Raw genomic sequence first — 22,578 nt, forward strand, 5'->3', positions numbered from 1 at the left:
ACATCAAGACTAAAATTGGCTTTCATAGATATTCACTGTTCAGGAAATAAATAAAAAAAATGGTGAAAACTATAACCACAGCAGACCTACCTGACAAAAGCGGCACTTTTGTCAGCTTTAGGGTTTAAGAAGGAGGCGGTGGGTTAAAGGAGGATGGGTGGTTTGTAGGAAGGGAGTGTCCTGAGTTTGATTCTAAACAAAATGTATTGCAGAACATGTTGGTTTCATTGGGTCTGCTCTTCTTGTATGGGCATTGACTGCTTTCTTCACCCATTACAGTTCAATTACTTTCATTTTAGTGCCTCATAATTTTGAGGGATGCATTGTGTGTGTGTGCGTGTGTGTGTGTTGGTATACGTGGTTTAGCCTGCCTTTTGACCTGAATACGCACTTACGTTACGCGGACCTAAGGGTAATACAAGGACAATGCTGATGTCCTCATAAATCAAGGAGTGTATTTTAAATTTTGAGTATCTAAACAACACTTTTTCTCATAAATCTAAAGTTTTATAGGAACTATGCCAGTTTTTGCATGATGTGCACCATGTATTTGTACTTTTCAGTGAATAAACAGCGTGATATCTCACTTTCTTTAATTGTCCTTTTATACCATGTGACCTGAGATTTGTGTATTCCAGTGTATAACACAGCGCTGCCTGATTTCATGTGGCGGTGTGTATGAATTGCACTTTTACACACATTTTTCATACACTACGCGCGCTTTTAGCCGGTCATCATCTGATTGGCTGGAAAAATCTTGTGGGTGTGTCTGATTACCAAACAGTCCCGGACGCCAGGTTTTTAAAAATTAAATCCCCATTTGAAGCCGCAACTCTCAATATGGACGTGTTGGTGGAATAACTGTGCACAGGTAAGGATAAATGGTAAATTAAAAATACATTTTGCCTAGATAAAGTTATTTGCAAGTAAATAAGTGCAAATGTAATGAAGAATTTTGAGCAAAATTAATTATTTTAGATTTTAATTTAGGTGACATGAAAGCTAACCAACTTATTTTGGATATTTACATCAAGTAACTTAGATATGTATACTTTTATGACTGAAAAGACTTACCTGAAGCAGTATAGTTTTTATTCCGAGTGTTTTAAAGTAAGAGACTAGCTTGCTAGGAGAGCTAGCCTTGTAGCTAGACGAAACGTGTTTGACAAGTTGACAATGTCTGGAGTAGATGGTATCTGTGTGGTACCATACCCCAAACAGGTACCACCTAGCTTTCGGTGGTAAAAGCTGGGTGATAGACTAAGGTTGTCATCATTATATTTAATGATATTGGCAAACTGCTTGCTTTATGTTAGCTATTTGCGTAGTGACGTTCTGCTTGTTAAGCTCGTTAAGCTTGATTGCCTTCGGTCCTGCTGAAGAGCAGCAGGAAATTAATAAGAAGTAAACCCACAGGTTTCTGTGAAACTTGTTTATCTTTTAGAAAAGCACTAATGGTTGAATGTTTGAATAAATGGATGCAATAGGGCAGGTGCACCGATGGCTTTAAAGCTGTGTACTGTAATTACTTCGCTGACTTCAGCAACTTAAATGCTGAAAGTGTAAACCAGGAGTCCTCAAATTCAGGCAAATATAGGCGTCCTTCAACTTTTAAATGTGTATTTGTACCTTAATTAGCTGAATAACCTCACATACAGCCAAATTCTCCAGATTTCTGACCTCATTATTTGATTTAGGTGTGTTGAAGCAGGGATGCATTTAAAAGTTGGAGGAGATTGTACCTGGATGACTGACTAAAAGATTTAAAAGATTAACAAAATTCATTTGTGCAAAAAACTACCCTTTTTCCTTAAATTATGGCTCAAGTGTTCTTGTAAGGCTGTACTATTGGCTGAACCTCAACATATTGAACACTGATCATTGTATGAACTATTTGTAGATGGTAAAGCACTTTTTAAATCAGTGATTAAATACATTATAGTGTTGGTGTTTTATCTGAGGTATGTGTCTTGAATGTATAACATGTTTCCATAGTGATAATTTAATTTTTAGCTTTAAAGCTTGTAGGAATTACAAAGAAGCCTGTAATTCCTTATTTGACTGTTATAACTTTTCATACATGCCAGTAAAACATGCAGAGGCGAAGACGCATAAAACCGAAGGAAGATGCCAAATATTATATTGATACCAAAACGGACAAAGTGGGGCTTGACGTCAAGTACATCAGTGCCTTTAAAGGTATGGGTATTTTTGGGGGGTGGTTTAATTACAGTCAAGCCTTTATACATTGTTTACTCTACTATTATTTTTGCTTTCTTCATTAGGTCGTGGTATTTTTGCCACAACCTCTTTTCAGAAAGGAGACTTTCTGTGTGAGTATCAAGGTGAACTGATAAGTAAAGAGGAATGTGAGAGGAGACAGAAAATTTACCATGACAACCTTAAAGTTTTCTTGTTTGAATTCTACTTTAATGGAAAACTCTGGTGGTGAGTATGTTTGTATCAGAAGTCTAATTAGAATGGCATATATGTAAATGAATGTGTTTATATTTAAAATGCAATGTTATATATTTGCAGTGTTGATGCAGCAAAAGAAGATGGCTCTCTTGGAAGGCTTATAAACGATGACAATATCAGCCCAAATGCCAAAATGAAGTATCTGACCGTGCAACAGAAGCCACATTTGTGTTTATTTGCAACTCGAGATATCAATCAGGGAGAAGAGATTACGTACAATTATGGGGACTCAGACTGGCCATGGCGACTCAAGGTACTAAAAAAATCAAAATTTATGAATCTTAAGACTATGTTCATTTAATATGCTAATAATGATGATTTACAACCTGAACCTTCTTTGTTTTACCATTCTTTTCACAACAATAGATGGCTGACTGTACAAGACATTGCTGTGCAAATTAACCAGTTTCCCGCAAATGTATAATAAATAATTACAGTATGATAGTATTTACGCCGTTTCCAGAATTCGAAATACTTAAGTCAACCATCAGACTATTTTCTCTGCTACATCACAGAAATTCTTCTGTGGGGAAAAATAATCAGTCTTTCTTCTTTTTCACAGGAGTTGGAGAAAGAAATGTCTCAAAGTCCTGACTGTACTCATTCAACTTCTACAACTGACAACACAGAACAGGTACAGAAGTTGGGTTTTTATTTTGACTTTACCAAACATTTTGGCTGGATGTAAAACTAGTTTCCTTTCATGGGTGTTTGCTCTCATAGAGCACCATTACTTTATTGAGGATATCTCCGTAAATAAGTCAAAGGAAATATGGTGTTGACTTGTATTTATTTTCTGTTTCAGGTCAGAGCTGAAAATGACCAGGATCAGATGACAACCAGTGTCCCAAACGAGACAGATCCAGTCCTGAATTCACTCCCCATCAATTCAGAGGTATTTTATAATTAATGTGTAGCTAAATGATGTCAGTCAGCCAACCTGTTCTATTTAAGTGTGTCTGTGTGTGGACCTGAATGCCATGTGGTTTATAAAGACATTGGTTTGTAAGGACAGTCTCATCTCATGGTTTTTAGTTTGTAAGTTCAGTGAGTGTATGTGTGTGTTTCATGGTCAACTGCCCCAATGTGATACAGGAGGACCATATTGTATATGGGGACCTGGCGTTATTGAATTGATAAAAACATTTGTTTTGGTTCTAGTGAGGTTGTTAATTTTGGTTTGACCTCTGACAAACGTTGACTTGGCATCTCAGAAAATATTGGGAGAGAAAAGATCTAAATTTCTTAAAAGTTAAAGAAAATACATTACATTTTGGTGAAATTTACTTTAATTTAACCATGGAATCAGACTTCAATTTGGTCAGTGCTGCTGAAATTATAACATTTTGAATATTTGTTAAAGTTTGCTATCATTCAACTTGTTTCTTAGTGTTCGACTGTCAAACTGATTCCAGAATTCAAAACACTTGGGTCAACCGTCAAGCTATTTTCTCTGCTATATCACAGAAAATCTTCTGTGGGGAAAAAATAATCAATCTTTCTTCTTTTTCACAGGAATTGGAGAAAGAAATGTCTCAAAGTCTTGACTGTACTCATTCAACTTCTACAACTGACAACACAGAACAGGTACAGAATTTTTTTTATTTAATTTGACTTTACCAAACATTTTGGCTGCATTTAAAACTAGTTACCTTTCATGGGTGTTTGCTGTCATAGGGCACCATTACTTAATTGAGGATATGTCCGTAAATAAGTCAAAGGCAATATGGTGCCGACTTGTATTTATTTTCTGTTTCAGATCAGAGCTGAAAATGACCAGGATCAGATGACAACCAGTGTCCCAAATGAGACAGATTCAGTCCTGGATTCACTCCCCATCAATTCAGAGGTATTTTATAATTAATGTGTAGCTAAATGATGTCAGTCAGCCAACCTGTTCTATTTAAGTGTGTCTGTGTGTGGACCTGAATGCCATGTGGTTTATAAAGACATTGGTTTGTAAGGACAGTCTCATCTCATGGTTTTTAGTTTGTAAGTTCAGTGAGTGTATGTGTGTTTCATGGTCAACTGCCCCAATGTGATACAGGAGGACCATATTGTATATGGGGACCTGGCGTTATTGAATTGACAAAAACATTTGTTTTGGTTCTTGTGAGGTTGTTAATTTTGGTTTGACCTCTGACAAACGTTGACTTGGCATCTCAGAAAATATTGGGAGAGAAAAGATTTAAATTTCTTAAAAGTTAAAGAAAATACATTATTTTTGGTGAATTTTTTTGAATTTCACAACAGAATCAGACTTCAATTTGGTCAATGCTTGTGAAATTGTAGTATTTTGACTATCTGTTAAAGTTTGCCATCATTCATTGTGTTTAACATTCATCTTTTACGCTGTTTCCAGAATTCAAAACAATTAAGTCAACAATCAGACTATTTTCTCTGCTAAGTCACAGAAAATCTTCTGTGAGGAAAAAATAGACAATCTTTTATCTTTTTCACAGGAGTTGGAGAAAGAAATATCTCAAAGTCCTGACTGTACTCATTCAACTTCTACAACTGACAACACAGAACAGGTACAGAAGTTGGGTTTTTATTTTGACTTTACCAAACATTTTGGCTGGATTTAAAACTAGTTACCTTTCATGGGTGTTTGCTGTCATAGGGCACCATCACTTAATTGAGGATATGTCCATAAATAAGTCAAAGGCAATATGGTGCCGACTTGTATTTATTTTCTGTTTCAGATCAGAGCTGAAAATGACCAGGATCAGATGACAACCAGTGTCCCAAACGAGACATATTCAGTCCTGGATTCACTCCCCATCAATTCAGAGGTATTTTCTGATTAATGTGTAGCTAAATGATGTCAGTCAGCCAACCTGTTCTACTTAAGTGTGTCTGTGTGTGCACCTGAATGCCATGTGGTTTATAAAGACATTGGTTTGTAAGGACAGTCTCATGTCATGGCTTTCAGTTTGTAAGCTCAGTGTGGTAAGCTCAGTGAGTGTATGTGTGTGTTTCATGGTCAACTGCCCCAATGTGATACAGGAGGACCATATTGTATATGGGGACCTGGCGTTATTGAATTGATAAAAACATTTGTTTTGGTTCTTGTGAGGTTGTTAATATTGGTTTAACCTCTGACAAATGTTGACTTGGCATCTCAGAAAATATTGGGAGAATAAAGATTTAAATTTCTTAAAAGTTAAAGAAAACACATTACATTTTGGTGAAATTTACTTTAATTTAACCATGGAATCAGGCTTCAATTTGGTCAGTGCTGCTGAAATTATAACATTTTGAATATTTGTTAAAGTTTGCTATCATTCACCTTGTTTCTTAGTGTTCGACTGTCAAGCTGCTTCCAGAATTCAAAACACTTGGGTCAACCATCAAGCTATTTTCTCTGCTATATGACAGAAAATATTCTATGGGGAAAAAATAATCTCTTTCTTCTTTTTCACAGGAGTTGGAGAAAGAAATGTCTCAAAATCCTGACTGTACTCATTCAACTTCTACAACTGACAACACAGAACAGGTACAGAAGTTGGGTTTTTAATTTGACTTTACCAAACATTTTTTCTGCATTTAAAACTAGTTACCTTCCATGGGTGTTTGCTGTCATAGGGCACCATTACTTAATTGAGGATATGTCCGTAAATAAGTCAAAGGGAATATGGTGCCGACTTGCATTTATTTTCTGTTTCAGATCAGGGCTGAAAATGATCAGGATCAGATGACAACCAGTGTCTCAAACGAGACAGATTCAGTTCTGGATCCACTCCCAATCAATTCAGAGGTATTTTATGATTAATGTGTAACTAAATGATGTCAGTCAGCCAACCTGTTCTACTTAAGTGTGTTTGTGTGTACCTGAATGCCATGTGGTTTATAAAGACACTGGTTTGTAAGGACAGTCTCATCTCATGGTTTTTAGTTTGTAAGTTTAGTGAGTGTATGTGTGTGTTTCATGGTCAACTGCCCCAATGTGATACAGGAGGACCATATTGTATATGGGGACCTGGCGTTATTGAATTGATAAAAACATTTGTTTTGGTTCTAGTGAGGTTGTTAATATTGGTTTGACCTCTGACAAACGTTGACTTGGCATCCCAGAATATATTAGAATAAAATTTTATATGTTGTCATACTTAAAAATATATATATATAAAGATTTTGTCTTCTCTGCGTCTTTACCACACAATATTTTTAATTCAACAATTTCAAAGTTTGCAGGAAAGTTATTTTTTATGATTGGCACCCTCTTTAAATATTTTCTCATTCATTATCCGATTTTGAATATACTTTAAATATCAATAATACTATATATAATATATATGTGTCTGTGTGTGTGTGTTTAATGTTTTCCTTGTAGTGTCAAAAACATCACCTGATGTGCACAACATTATCTTCTTTGGAGAAGTGTATTCAGTGTTTTGGTCCTTGTTCTTCATTCAAGTGGGTTGGCTACCAGTGTAAAGGTAAGATATTTAGTTAATTTGTACCGTGAATTAAAAAGTGCTGCAAATAGGATCTATGTCTTTGTTGAACTGTCGACCATGAATTTTTTTTTGTCTTGTGTGTTTTTTACATTTAAATTTCTTCACAGGTTGTTCAAAAGTCTGGCATTCATACTGCCTTAAACAAATTACAAATGACAAAACCCAGGTGAATATCCACACAAGGTTTTTTTAGCTTTGCCTTGTAAGTCTCCATTATAACATAAATTATATTTCCCACAATTTCAGGCAAAAGAACTTTTTAAATATTCCATGGCTCACTCCTCATCAGATGACGACAACACATCACCTTCCAAACAATGTGAAATGTCAGATGATGACCATGAGTCTGATATGGACTACATACCAAATTCAGAATCTGCAGAAACTGATGAAGACTCAGATGTTAGCATCCCCTTTCAGCCCATCAAGTCTAAAGTTGGACAAATTCAAGGAAACCCAACAATACCCGATCTCACGTCATTCTTGCCAGACTCAAGTTCCGTGGTTGAACCTAGCACATCAAATATCTTGCCTCCTTTTCACACAGATGATATGGGTGATGACACACTTGAAACATTCAGCCCAGCCAAGTCTACAAAAGACTCAAACGATAAACCAAAAAGTCAAAAGGAGCCTCACAAACAGGAATCCTCACAGCATATTATGGGTGTTAAGAACTTCTGCTTTGTATGTGGTAGACCACAGAGCAAAATTTCACGCCATTTAAAAACCCACAAGACACATGCTGAAATTGCTTATGCTTTTTCCCTTCCAGAAGACTCAAAAGAGTGCAAAGTTCTTCTAGAGAAAATGAGAAACAAGGGGAACTTCAAACATAACTCTGAGGTTTTACAAAGTGGGAAAGGATCGTTGAAAGTAAAGAGAAAGCCAAAAGCGAAAGCAAAGACTGGAACATTTATACATTGTATGTACTGCCAAGGTATGTATATTCGAAAGGAACTATGGAGACATGTCCGAAGATGCCCCTGTAAGCCACAAAATGAAGATTTGAACCCAGGACCTGGAAGAACCAAAGTACTGGGTTTTGCTATGGCTCAAGAGTCAGCATTCTGTCAGGAGATTTCAAGTGGGGTTTGGAAGCTCCTCGGTCCCATGAAGCAGGATGATGTAGCCACAGTTGTGAGAAATGACTTGACCATTATTCAGTTGGCCCAGTCTCTCTACAACAGACATGGACAAGACCCTACCAAGTATGAGTACATTCGACAGAAGCTCCGTGAAATTGGACGTCTGTTAATATGTCTACGGTCTGAATTCTCTGTACATAACTTGGAGGAAGCTGTGAAACCTGCTAACTTCCAAAGAGTTGTCCAGGCAGTAAAGATTGTCTGCGGTTTTGATGAAGAAAAGCATTCATACCAAACACCAAGTCTTGCACTAAAACTGGGACATACACTACACAAAATCAGTGACATTATCCACTGCCGAGCGCTCATGGCAGAAGATGAAGAACTGATTAAGTCAACAGACACTTTCAAAAAGCTGTATACATCCAAGTGGTCTGAGTTAGTGTCACATACTGCCTTGAACACTTTGAGTCATGACAAATACAATAAGCCATTAACCTTACCATTCACAGAAGATGTTCAGAGTCTTCATAGGTATCTTAAGAAATCTGGAGAAAATGCATTTTCTAACTTGAAAGATGAGGTCAGTCCCCAGAATTATGCAGAACTTGCAAAAGTTACTCTTGCACAGGTTATTGTGTTCAATCGAAGACGAGCTGGAGAAGTCTCAAAGATGCATCTCAGAGGTTTCCAGCAGAGGGATGACTCCAAGCTCCATGAAGATGTTGCTGCTGGACTGTCCAAGGTTGAAAAAAAGCTCTGTAGCTACTTCAGTCGTGTTGAAATAATTGGAAAAAGAGGTCGAAAAGTTGCGGTTCTCCTTTCTCCAGATGTGGTGGATGCTCTGACTCTGCTGGTCAGCAAAAGAGAGCAATGTGGTGTTTGCTCCACAAACATCTTTCTTTTTGCTCAACCAAGATCTCAAAGTCACTACAGGGGCCAAGACTGTTTGCGTGTTTATGGAAGCCAATGTGGGGCGAAGCATCCCGAGTTCCTCAGGTCCACACAACTCAGGAAGCATGTTGCCACATTGTCACAAGTCCTCAACCTCAAAAATAACGAAATTGACCAGGTGGCTGACTTCCTGGGGCATGATATTCGTGTCCACAGAGAATTTTATCGCTTACCTGTGCCAACAACACAACTGGCAAAGATTTCTAAGCTACTTTTGTCCATGGAGAAAGGACACATATCCACCCTGCAAGGGAAATCCCTTGATGACATTGAAATCGAAGGTTATACTGAAATTCTTTTTTTGTGATCTTATTGCCATTAGTAGAACTTGTCTGACATCACCAATATTTATAAAACTGATGAATTTAAATAAATGATTATTATTAGAAAATATTACAATAGTGATTCTCTAGGTTAGAAAATACTACTAAATACAAAACGTGTTTTAAGCCTCATTTTGGTAGTGCTTAGATATAATTTTATGTATGGCATTCACTTTAGAAAGTATTCTAATAATGACTTTCAGATGAAATAGAACTAAGTGAGGATGAAGAAAAGGAGGATTTAAGTGACTCGGATGGTGGCGATTCTGTGGAACCCGAGGAATCTGTGGAACCCGAGGAATCTGTGGAACCCGAGGAACCTGAGGAACCTGTGGAACCCGAGGAACCTGTGGAACCTGAGGAACTTGTGGAACCTGAGCAAAGCAAGAATATGGATGATTTGTGTACGTTACTTGAATCCAAAGATGGTATTACTTTTTGTCTACCTGTTTTTCTAACTTCTGTTGTATGTCTTAGTGGGAGCAGTGTCATCGACAGCAGACAAAACTGTCCCTCCTGTTGAAGGCAAGTCAAGTTTCCTAATAACGCTGTGTTTTGATCCCAACTCCTAAACTGAAGCAACTTGTTTTTGTCCACATGCCTCCATTTGGAAGATTCCTTTTGTTTCTGCTTGAACATTTCTCATTGTCTTTCTTCTCCACTCAATATCCAGTAATTTCACATTTTTGAAGCTTTGTATTCCAAATTTCTGTTCACTTTTTCAGTTAGTCGATTGTAGACAAACTTACAAACATGCTTCCCCAGCAGCCATCTTGATGCAACTGGCCACTAATAAGGCTCTCTATCTGTTAGAATGTAGTTAAGGTAATTACAAATTTGGAGAGCCATTTTCATTGATAGCAATGATGTCACTGTTACATCTTTATTACTTTTCATTGTCTGGTTTCATTTAGCTGTAGTTTGTTCTCACAAAGTTCACTTTAATGATTGGACAATATTCTTCTAAACTTTGTAGTGAGGTTGTTATCCTGTGTAAAGGTAACATGTTTTTCATTTTATATTTTAATAAACTGTTTTAGTCATTTTTCTCTTTACGTTTTTTTCCCCTTCAGAGACCTCCTCTGGTGCACCCAGAAGACAACCAAAAAAACCCTGGTCAAGTGCTGAGGTTTCTGCTGTTATGAGGCATTTTAAAGCTCACATAGGTAAAGGAAAACTTGCCACTAAAAATGAGTGCAATCACTGCAAGTTGGTTGAAGATCCTGTGCTGGCTCAAAGAACAGCACAAAATATCAGGGACTTTGTGAGAAACCGTGGAATAACTGCTAAAAGGCAGGCACAAAAGAAAAAGCTCTAGATTTTATGTTAAGTAATCATTTATTCAAAAGGGTTCTGTTTTGTTCATGCTACTAAAACTGATTTTTTTTTGTTGCCTATCAAATATTATCTGTAAAGTCCCATGATGTAGAGGCTGTTTTCATGTAGTCATGTTAATAGGCAGAAAAGCTTTTTTTCTTATGGTGAGGCATGTTTCTGTTGTCCAGCATAAAAAAAATATTGGAAAAAGTGGCAGAATTTTAATTTAACATTGTTTTACTTGTTTATTTATATTCAGAATACTTGGTAACACTCTGCACCCTAATTTTACTTTTCTGTATGTTTTGTTGCAACACTTAAATTTTTTTATTTATTTATTTTCCTTTGGTCATTTCAATTTCAGGCTTATTTTTATTTTTTAAAGAAAAATAATTGAATTATTTGGTCATATTTACCTAATAAAATTATGTTCTGTTAATGCTTCATGCTGTCAGGTTGTGTGTTTATGCTAATCAGCAGGTTTTTAAATATGACGTAGTTGTCCCTTTAAAGTCCTCACATTACTTTGTTTTGTTCTCATAAACCACAATATGCTGATGTCCATATAAGCCACCATGTTGTCAGATTGCTGAAACAAAGGCTGTGTAGCTGCTATCTGAAACCTAAAGTGAGCTAAATTTTTTTCAGATTTTTTGCAGTGTTTTAAGCCGTCTCCCGTTGCTCTAGCTACTTGGGAAAGGGTAGTCCATCTAAACCACCGCCGGGCCTGTTTGGCGAAAAAGGCAGGCTAAACCACATATACCTGTATACGTGTGTGTGTGTGTGTGTGTGTGTGTGTGTGTGTGTGTGTGTGTGTGTGTGTGTGCGTTTTCCTGACATATACTACGTTGTGGGGACCAATTGCTCCTTGTGGGGACCGGAGCCTGGTCCCCACAAGGGGAAACCCTGTTTTTTGGGTCAGGGGTCAGATTTAGGGCTAAGGTATGAATTGAGTTTTGGTTAAGGTTAGGGTTAGGTATGTGATGGTTAGGGTTAGGAAAAGGGTAAAGGTAAGGTTTAGGCTGTAGAAATGAATGGAAGTCAATGGAAAGTCCCCACAAAGATAGCAAAACAAACATGTGTGCGGTTGTGTGCGCGCGCATGCGTGCGTGCGTGTGTGTGTGTGTGTGTGTGTGTTACGACCACTTTGACCTATGAATCATTCAGGTGTTAAACACTCCATTCTCACACCATTTACCGTTTTTCTGTATGAACATTTCAGACATATTAGCATCAGCCTAATATTTTAAGCTAACCTTAAGACACTTTGCAACCAGAAACTTCTTCCAAAAAACAGTTTGTGCCTATGGTTTTGCTGAATATACATGTATATTACAGCTTGACACATAAAACGAAATTAAATTTAGTTTATTTGTTCAGCGTCAATTTGTAACAAATGTCTCAAGGCACTTGAAACACTTCACCACTGACCAAGTGATCCATGAAGACCTTTTAGCTGAAAATGTGGCTTATTTAAAGGATAATGTATCTCAGATGTCAGGTTTTCTATATTCTTGCCCACATTTTACAGCAGAAATTTTCAGTTACAGTTTATCAACTGTATATTGCTTTTTTACTTGTTCTTTTTATCTCCACATCACTTATGCCACAAAATATGTTTCTATGGTAAGTCTAGACAAAATTAGAGGAGCCAAGTTGTGAAAAAAAAAAAAAACCTTGAGAGACCTTTAGAAAGCATAGAGATTAATCAGCTTTTAAAGAATATTTGAAAGTCCATCATTCCATTGTGGCAAAGGATAAAGTAACTGAGGTGTAGTATAAAATGTTTGCACTATTCTATAAATCCAAAACATTTTGTCAGCCATGTTACATTGTCTGTGATCCAAGTGACTGCCTTTCTGCTGCAAAATTAAATATATAAGTTTGTGATGAAAACAGATTTTAGATTTTCTTTTTTATTTCCATGCACGTTTACTAGTTATCCCAAAGGCTTGCTACCATGTCTCTATGGCTTACATTGCTTTTTTTTTTTTCTAGTATAACCTTTGCTTTTTTTTTCTTTTACTAAACAACATGGCCTCAAGACCCAGGAAAAGAGAAAGTTAGAACATGGTGAAAGGATAATCAAGGACAGACGGGCAGTTCTGAGGAAAACAGTGGGAGGCGTTGACTTCCACTGAGAGAAGCCATGCAAATGTTAAAAGTTACCTCAGGCTGCTGGGTAAAGAGACTGAGAAGACAGTGAAATGTATACTGTTTCTGTGTGTATGAGCAAAAGAAGGCCTAGTAAAACAGATTTTGAAACAGAAGCTTCTTTGACACAAAGTATTACATCTATTTTTAGGCATAGATGCTACGACAGAGATAAGAACGTGACTCTTCCAAAAATGTTTGGGTGTGAAAATGTCACTCTGGGTCTACAAAAAGACACTGATCTCTTAATGATGTCTCATATTAATCACAGTTCAGCACGAGTTTTGTGTTGGCAGAAGTGACTTCAAATATGAACTAAATCCTGACTGAAAAGGACCAGAGATTGTACATGGCTTTAAGGAAATATCCATATTTCTTTAATTCTTGGTTCCTTTTCCCATATTTTACTTTCGCACACAAGATGATACATGATTCTGTTATGAGTATGCTTATTTACATATTTGATTATCTTCTTATAATGTTTTACATAAACTCCATTCTACAACCACAGAAATTAAGTCGTATTGTAATCTGTAAACGGTGATTGTCTCTTAAGTTTACCAATTAAGTCACTGAAAGTGACAGTGATATCCTTGTTAACCCCACATCTTTTCTGTAGTTCACTCAGACAAAACTCCTCTGAAAGTATAGAATGCCATGCAAATGGTACTGTAATAATAATAATACTAATACTAATAATACTACTACTACTACTACTACTACTACTAATAATAATAATAATATAAGTTAATCTTATGTTAAACTATGCATATGCTCTTCAGTCATTGCAGCATATTTGGACTGGTTGACATGGCACTGGAGTTGGTCCTATTTTCTAAGTAATTGAGTTGATAATTTTGTTGACCACTTGTTTTTTCTATAACTGTATTAGGGCTGTGCAATAATGGAAATGTTGGTATTGATCTGATAGCAAGTAAATGCAAAGATATAATTGCAGGTACCAATTCCAATACAATGCCTTTTTAAAAAAAAAAATGTCAGTCAAATTCGGTGATTTGACTTCAGTTAGTTGATTATGATAATTATCAAATACAGGACAATAATTTTAGGCAAATTAGTTTTTTATTAACTAACTACAGCATAATTCTCTTTTTACCTTCTACTTGACATAATTGTTTATTAAACAGTCTGCATGTAACCAAAAAAATGGAACAACTTTTTCCTTAAGCATAATTATATTCAGCCGTATTGATTTTTCATATTTGAGGTATTTCTATCTTTACATAAGTGCATATTTTTTGCATTTCGGTAGGACTTTTTTTAATCTGTGTGAATAGATAGCTTAATATAGCTTAATATGCGTGCTGAAATTACACCTCTGATCACAGATTGCACTGTGAAAGCAGAGAGAGCCGAGAGAGAAGTGCGCTGTTTGCGCTGACAGTGTTGGAGTGAAGGTGTGCTGATGGTTGAATGAAACAGATTGCACTTGAAAGACAGCAGACATTTTAAATTCATACATTACACAGATTTGAAATCCGGCTCTCAAATTCAAAATGTAACTTATTGATATTTGGAATTTTAGTTTCTGCCATAAACTCTGTGAGGAAATTTGAGAAATTTGTTGGACCTATTCAAGAAAAACTGCAAACATGTTTAGCTTTCAGCGTGAGATGGCTCAGGGAAATCACATCTCAAAATATTGTTATTGTGTGAGTATTATTTAGTGAAACACTTACTAAACAGATTCCAGGCACTCATTTCTCTGACTTTAAACTTTAATAACTTGTTACGGCCCGCACAGGGCACACAACATAAAAGGTCCAGACCAAGTTATATAAAACAAAAGTTTTATTCAGACTGTGGCTGGACATAGAGGTACTGGGGAATCGTGGCAAATAAACAAAAGAGTGGGAGCATTCACGAACCAGCCAGCAGTTGGCCGTCGGATTCGGGCCGCTCCCCTCGCCCTGCCTCGCCGGATCATTCACCCTACAACCAAAAACCGGAAAAACCTCAGCTTGGCCAACGATCCCCAGACCTAACAACACAAAAGGAAAGTTAACCAACAAGAAAACACATTGAAGGAGCGGGAGCGAGGCATGGAGACACGCCACCAACCAGGAGCTCTCCCAACTTCCTCGCTCCTCTGGTGGGTGGGGCTTGATCCCTTTAAACTCTCGCCAGCCAATCAACTGCAAGAAGAAAACAGCAATTAAACAGGGATTCATTCACAATAGTGACAGGCGCCCGTCACAAACTTGTTTTTGGCATTTTTGTGACCCCCCAGTACAACATACATAACAATCAAGGGTGAGAACCAATTACCATCGGTGCTGCACAATTTGTTGAATTAGTGATTTAATAGCAATTTGTATTTTGGTAAACATGTGCAGCACACATCTTTAAGACAGGAGAACGTTCTTGCTTGAGATAAATTCCTTGTTTTTTGTCTCATCATTCTCTCCATTAAAGTTTGGATGGCAATCTTTCAGTTTGATCTTACTACTACACAAATCCAAATCTAACATTTTTTTATTTTATTTTAGGGAAGTTATATCTTCTGAAATTCATTTGAGTCAAGGAGATAAAAAAAAATCAAAGCTGTTAATAGAAGTTTGAGCATCAGTGCACTTAATGTTTCAGAAGCATATCAAGTATTTCAGTGTTTTGACTTTAGTTCAAATGTTCCTTGTCAGAATAATTGAAGAATTTGCACACAAGCATTCACATATGCCTTCAGCATAAAGACATACTGTATAGGGGATTACATTACGCACTTGGAATTAAAGATCTGGGTGAAGAAAAAGAAAAAAAGAAAACGTGAGTTATCACTCAAAGTTATTTTCTGATGCCCCTCAGGGTTCCTTCACGCCATGAAGACAATTAGTAGTCCTGAGTCATAGCAGGTTGAAATCAGGAGTGTAGGAGTGAAAGTTTCTAAAAACAGCAATAACTAAATCTGGTGCTTAATGTTACTTACTTAAAATGAAAAACCCTCTTCAGTGAAACATGATACTGTACTCCAAACAAATGCATCATCTGACAAAATAATCCGTAGTCAGTCAGCCACTGTCTCACTCAACTGTGCATGTAAGAAAGTAACTGAAGTGTAAAACTAATTTCTTAACAGAACACACACAAATCACCAAAATTATTACGATTACTACACCCATAGTATCAGTTTTCAACAACTGTCTTCCATCTAGATCCTCTGTGATGTGAACTGAAGCCAAAACAGATGTTGCAGTCCAGAGCCGAGCCGTTGTCGCTGGTACAGTTTGTCTCCTGTCAGCTGTTGTCTTACATCTGCTTCACTGTGTTAGACCTGATCTTATCAAGTCTACTGGCTAAGTAAACGTCTAAGGTTTTAACACCTGATCAAATCTCCTCCTTACAGCACGTAAACCACAAAACTATAAGACGCAATTTATTTAGCATTGCTTTTTTCAATTTTTGAATGAGAGTTGACTCATTGGTATGCGTGATTAACAACAAAATAAATATAAGATTCAATGTCGTAAGGATTTTTCTCACATAGGTAGGTATGGATTTGGGAAAGTGAAAACATTTCAGATAGTGAAGAAGACATTGTTGTTACTGGCAGTGGCATTTTTGGCAGAGGAATGGCTTTGGCCCTCTCCCACCCTGTGCTGTAGCAATCATGACTTCTGACTCCTGGCACACACAAAACCTCTATAGGCCAAGACAGGCTTGTCTCCATAATGACTATTGATAACTGATGATGCAGTTAAGAAAGTGAAAACTGCTTGTGTTCTGGCGATGACTTAGACAAGGTACTTTCTTTCAGTATTGCTGAGAAAGACTCCAAACGAGTTTTTAAAGCTTCTTTAGGAACAGGAATGTTTGGGTAATGTTTTAGTTATATATATAATGCTTGTTTCAAAACTCAAAGTGACCTTGCATTTATGTAGCAAAACGTGTCGCAGTGTTATGGATTTTATGTACGGTAAGCTTTGATCAATATTTTAACAGAACCGATATGTTAATCAATGATTGTCTGTTATAATCAATGAAATGAAGCCAGTAATTTTATTGGACTAGGAACCTGTTTGTTTTTCACTTGAGGTGGAAAAAAACCCTCTTATCTGTCTTTTTATGTACAAAATAGTGTTAGCACTGTGGTATAGCAAGCCAGTACAGGAAGTTAGAAAAGTGATCATTTAAAACTATGAAGTGGTAAAAACTCAAAACTTTTTTTTTTTGCATGTCTTGCTTTTTTCCTGTTGCAACCACAAAGCTGTGAAAAGGAAACATGAAATCCCTTTTGAGTGATTATTACATGCACAAAAACAGTTGATAATGCAATTGTATTGTTTATAAAAGTTACAAATAGGTATTAAAATAACATTTAGAGGAAATATTCTCTTGGACAAAATCAAAAATATGTTTCTTCAACATAAAAATCCAGCTTACAGCGGTGGTTCTTTCATATTTACACGGAGGTTGCATTCCTGTCATGAAAGACTGGAACTCTAAAGGCCATCTGTTCGCTTTTCAGCAACCTTTAAAATACAAAACTCGTCGACACTTTAACAAAATATGTTCCGTGTCTTTCATTTCTCAGAAGATGAAAGGAGAAACTATATTAACAAATAGAGACCAAAGGAGGCAAACAAGAGGACGGGTTAATCTGCAGATTGGAAGATGAAGCAAAATTTAAAAAGTGCACTATAGATATGTGAAGCTAAACCAGTAAGATAGGAACTGGTGGGTTTTGCCCAGATGTTTCTCCATAAACTCAACTCTAAAGTTAAAGTTTGTGGAAGTGACTACAAAGTAAGGTTTGAATAAAAAATGTGAAGTCCGTAGGAAAGTTCTAAATGACAGTAGCATGTTATGTTCCTCACTTCTGGACTTTTAAACGTATTTACTAATTTTAAGGATTAATATTTTAAATCTGCCTGAAATTATGATTACACATGTAATATTGTATGGCCTTTGCTTGATGCAGAATATATGCATTTCCCTTATTGCTGAGAAAGTAGAGTTTTACTGCGCCTCTTCACATAATCCTGGCCATCAACTCCCACGCTCTCTGCATCTCCACAGCATGGAGCATCCAGTGTCTGTCAACACTCCAATGGGAGGCAAACTAAACAGCACAGAGGGAGTAGCATAAGAATGTACACAAACTACTCAGAGGAATGGAAATGAGGCCAATGTGTTACATATCATATGTGAGTCATGCTGATAATAAATCCTGCTTCAGATGCGTCGTGTTGGACAGCTGAGGTGAACTTTTCACACTTTGTGTCACGTTTTGCAGTCCTTTGACAGTCTTTTGGTGCAAAGACTGTCATTTCTGGGATGGATATTAATGCTGCAGTTCAGTTAGGGTGGAGGGCTGCATTCAAACAGGCACTGCAGCAGCAGAAACGTTACAGGCAAAGAAAAAAAAAAAGTGTGCACAGGTGTTCTCATTTTCAATATGACACACCGAGAAAGATAATTAGACTGATAACCCTTTGCTACATTAGTAAAGCTAAGTAGATTTAATATTACCTGCACAAAAAGGAGGGTGGATAAAGGCCAAAACAGAAAGTAATTGCATGTTTGGTGAAAATGAGTTATTCAGTTGCACAGCAGTGTCAATGCTGCAGGGCCCGATTATGTCCTTCCTGCCCTGAGTGTTGGGACTGTTTGTCTGAAGGCAGAGATGAACTAAGTAGACTGTGGATTGATGTTCTCCTTCAGCAAAGCACTCAGAGGCCTGACATTTGCTCCTCCCTCCTAAACCACTTCTTCACTTGCCCGCATTGCAGCAGTTATTTCTCACCTCCAACTTAACATCTCCCCGTGTCCATTAGATGCAGCGCTCCGAAGGGCTCTCACCTCTTGCTTCTGTCCTTGTATCTCCCCCCCCTGACAAAAGTGCTGTGAGGTGATTCAGTTGTAATCAGATCTGGGTTGACCTTAGAGCAAATAAGTGCTAAACTTCTTAGTAATTTTTCCGATTTATTGGGATGTATTTTGAAAAGTAAAGTGAGATTACAGCTTACCAGAGTGGACTTTTTCTTTTTTGTCCTGTTGTTCATTTTACTTTGGATGTCACACTTTTTATGTAAAATTAAATTACTTATCTGTCATTAAATTAACCCAGAAAATGACTGTTTGTAGTATTGATTACTTCAATCTGCCGCCAGGTTCGCTCTCTGGCCGGAAGGATGTGAAACAACATGAAAATATCCATTCCTTATTTGCTCCTGTTTCAGCAGGAAGGAATTATTTCTTATAAGGATGTAGCTTCGTGTGACAAAGGATCACTGTTTGCTTTCTAACAAGTTAGGTTTTTATCTTGCTCGCCTTTTATTTTTCATCTAAATTAAATACTGTTTGCTGTCTATGATTGCTTTGTGTGCCTGTACTCAAAATCTTTTCATTTGTTCGTTGTTGTACCATCTAAGATGCCAAACGCCTATCGGCCTCATTTGCTACATCAGTTAAATAGTACAAATAAACCTGGGTAAAAACATGCAACATGATTACACATGTCCATTCAATCATATATATATATATATATATATATATATATATATATATATATATATATATATATATATATATAATGTATAAAGACAACATTATAATGTATAAAGAAAAAGACTAGAGAAAAATGCTTAAAGAAAAACAATGCATTATTTTCTTTTAAACAACCAAGTTAGAGAAAGATGAAGCAACATTTCTACGTCCTAGCACCATGAGCATAATTTAGCATCATATACATGCCAATGTCTGTTGTGTAAAATTAACGTTCGCTTTAAGAAAATTGATGCTCTTTCCTGAAGTACTGCTAAATCCTGGTCACTTAAAGCATCAATAAAACCATAAAACACAGAGCACAATGCGTTGAGTGTTCAGCAGAGTTTTGGCCTGCAGCTAGTGCAGAGCCCGGCCAGGAGACCGTTTCTCTCATCTGCAGTTCCTTGACCGACTTCCTATGCTTTGAACTGAACGGAGGCCAGCCTCGCACCATCAAACCAAACCCACAATATTAAATGGTTAAGTGGAAGAAAAGCAGAAATGACCCATGCGTGTGTCCGTGCGAGTGACTGGACACAACGTGTTTACAGCGTGAGGTAAGGAGAGCGTAAATCAGGCTTCTTCTTCTCCCTGTCACTATAGCAATGATTTCCTGATCCACTCTGGGCTGATTTAATGGTCCTAGGGGGCCTCTAAACACACGCTACGGATGCTATTTGGTCTCTGCTCACTGGGCTTAGGCTGCCGTAAATTCAATCAGATACTCCTTAGAACACCTGTGTGCACTTGGGCGAAAATGCGTTCGTCTTTGAGCAGTTTAGCCATCTGTGTCTGTGTACTTTTTACAATCTATTTTTAAGGGGAAAAGATGGATTTTTTACTTGAGGTGTAACTGTGATCTGCCATTTCTAATTGCTTTTACCCACAGAGACAGGAGGAGTCCTTTCAGCTGGTGATATTTAATCTAAATCCAGCCTCACCTTCATCCCTCATCCATTTAAGCTCAACTTTTATTTCTCTCTTTTTTTTTTTAGCCTCGCTGAATAGAGCTTCAATTTGCATTTGTGGAGGCATCATGTTTACTCATAGTGTTCTTGACCTCAGTTCATTTCCACTGCAGAATCATAGTTTTTAATAGCACCCTATGGGCCCGGAGTTAACAGCCACAGAGTATTTTACTCTTGATTTTCTTTTTTTAATCTCGCTGGAATATCTGAATCTAAGATCCTAAAGTTTGGAATTTTTGTTTATTGATTTTTTCAGGTTTTTTGATTATTTTTTTTTATAAGTGTGTGGTTTTTAAATTATGTTTTCTTTATTTTTGTAATGTTAGTCCTGCTGCTCGTGGTTCTGTTTGCCTCTGAGTCGCATTGCCTTACCTACATACATTTACCTCTCTCAATGTATATAGACCAGGTTTTGGTGGGTATATTGTGAGATCCTTGTCATTAACTGTTTTACTGTATTCTTGTCCCCAATATGGTCTTTTAAGGTTTTGGCTAGTTGTTATAATGTCTTATTTTACTTTCAAACAGTATATTGAACAACTTGCCTTTGGAGCTTAGGAAAGTTGGAGCTATTAGTGTGTTTTCACACCTGACTCAGTTCAATTGGTGTCCAAAACTGCAACATTTGTTACACTTCCAGCTGGTGCAGTTCACTTTCACACTGCACTGTGTTAAACAAACCAAGCCCTTTGAAAAACCTGTTAACCCGCTGGTGCCTGATTTTTCGCTGCACCCAGAACCAATGAAGAAAATGACACAAAAACTTCTGCAAAGACATGAGCACAACTTCACAAAATATAAACAAATATGGAGTAGTATCAGATTTTAGCAGTTGTGGGATTTTTTTTTTTTGTCACTGGTAAAAGACCATAAGTCATTTCTTACCCAGAATGCCATGAGGTATAGTCCGTTCTGCCTTTGGACCGGTCTCCGGTCATTCGAACTTCACGAGAGTTATCTTCAACCAAACCAAGACCGAGGTTTTTAGGTGGACCAGAGTTTGCTTCTTTGATCCGCATCAGAGTTTGATTGCAAACAATGCAAAGAGTAGCATGTCCATCTAAAATTAATGTATAGACCTCTATGTTGGATATGTGTTATTTTAACACAAGTCCTGTCCTCGATGCAACCTTTAGATGCATCCGTGCTCCAATGCGCCTGAGTCAGAGGCCTGCAATGAGCCATTCACTCGATCCAGGTGTGTTACAAAATGAATGCATCTGAAAGTTTCAGGCTGTAGCTCTGGAGGACTGCACTCGGGAACCTCTGCTTTAGCGCATATCTAAGTTTTGTATGCCTCTGCTTCACAATCCTTTTTTGCAACACTGTCTGTGAGAGGGACAGATTTGTTAAATTGAAATTAGGTTTTGCATTTGGAAATTATAAAGTATAAGTATTTGAGGGTACTATAAACATCTCAAAACATCATAATAGAATGATAAAAACAGCCACATCCACCTTCGTTTTCAGCTCACTAATACAGTGATGCAAAAGGTATTCTGTTTTTAGATTTTTTCACTGTTTTTTTTTTTTTTTTTTTTTTTTCAGATCATCCAACAAACTATTACCAGACGATTTGAGTTGATAAAAGTCTATTTTCCATTGACAATTTCATTTATTCAAGGACAAAGTTATTCGAATCCACTTGGCCCTATGCGAAATGGTAATTTTGCTGTTGTTCATTAGTGAATCAAATGTGATTAACTGTGTGTTTTTTGGACAGTTAATAATCAGGTCCGGCTACTGCAAGACCTGATTACTGCTTGACCTTTAGAATCATGAAATCCCTTAAATAGAAGTGGGCTAAAATATTTTATAAAAATCAAGACTTCATGAACTGATCTAAAGAAAATTCAAGAACAAATGTGAAACAAATTGCTCACATCTTATCCATCTGTAAATGGTTGCACAGCCATTTTACAAGCATTGGGAGTCCACTGACTCAAACAGCACACTGATTTGACTAAAATAAAATACCCCAAAACAACATATAAAACACTCCAAACCTTAACAGTAACTAAAGGACTGGGCAGAATTGGCATTCTTGGTTGTGCTCCACACTCTAAAAAGTGTTTTTGGCTGTAGTTCATCTTATGGACTTATTTACATTAATTTAACTTAATTATTTTGCTTTTGCTATGACAACTTACTTTTTTGTGTTCATTTAACTCAAAACTTACAAATCTTTAACCTGAAGGAACTTTTCACTTTGACTTTACTTAAAACAATTGAGTTCAACGCCAGTTTTGTATCCTAAGTCTGACCAACTCAATTTATTATGATCATCCAACTCAATTCACTAAGTTCTTCCAACTCAATTTGCTAAGTT

General features: G+C 36.9%; 1 protein-coding gene and 1 long non-coding RNA gene across 2 annotated transcripts; both read left to right on the plus strand.

Annotated features, from left to right (window-relative positions):
- The first annotated feature begins 347 nt into the window (after window positions 1–347).
- Window positions 348–9,878, plus strand: LOC148160864 (uncharacterized). The gene is made up of 9 exons (XM_088008272.1): window positions 348–2,199; window positions 2,286–2,448; window positions 2,539–2,731; window positions 3,284–3,373; window positions 6,815–6,920; window positions 7,049–7,107; window positions 7,188–9,264; window positions 9,510–9,710; window positions 9,784–9,878. The coding sequence occupies exons 1-9, from the start codon at window positions 2,094–2,096 to the stop codon at window positions 9,876–9,878; spliced, it is 3,090 nt and encodes a 1,029-aa protein (XP_087864398.1). The 5' UTR covers window positions 348–2,093.
- On the plus strand, window positions 4,573–6,238 carry LOC148160865 (uncharacterized). Its single transcript, XR_015766244.1, has 4 exons — window positions 4,573–5,012; window positions 5,184–5,273; window positions 5,906–5,977; window positions 6,149–6,238. It is a non-coding gene; the product is annotated as an uncharacterized LOC148160865 (long non-coding RNA).
- Window positions 9,879–22,578: the final 12,700 nt, after the last annotated feature.

Source organism: Poecilia mexicana, unplaced genomic scaffold (genome assembly GCF_051168715.1).
Source record: "Poecilia mexicana isolate PSO_F unplaced genomic scaffold, ASM5116871v1 scaffold_2, whole genome shotgun sequence".
NCBI classification, from domain to species: Eukaryota; Metazoa; Chordata; class Actinopteri; order Cyprinodontiformes; family Poeciliidae; genus Poecilia; species Poecilia mexicana.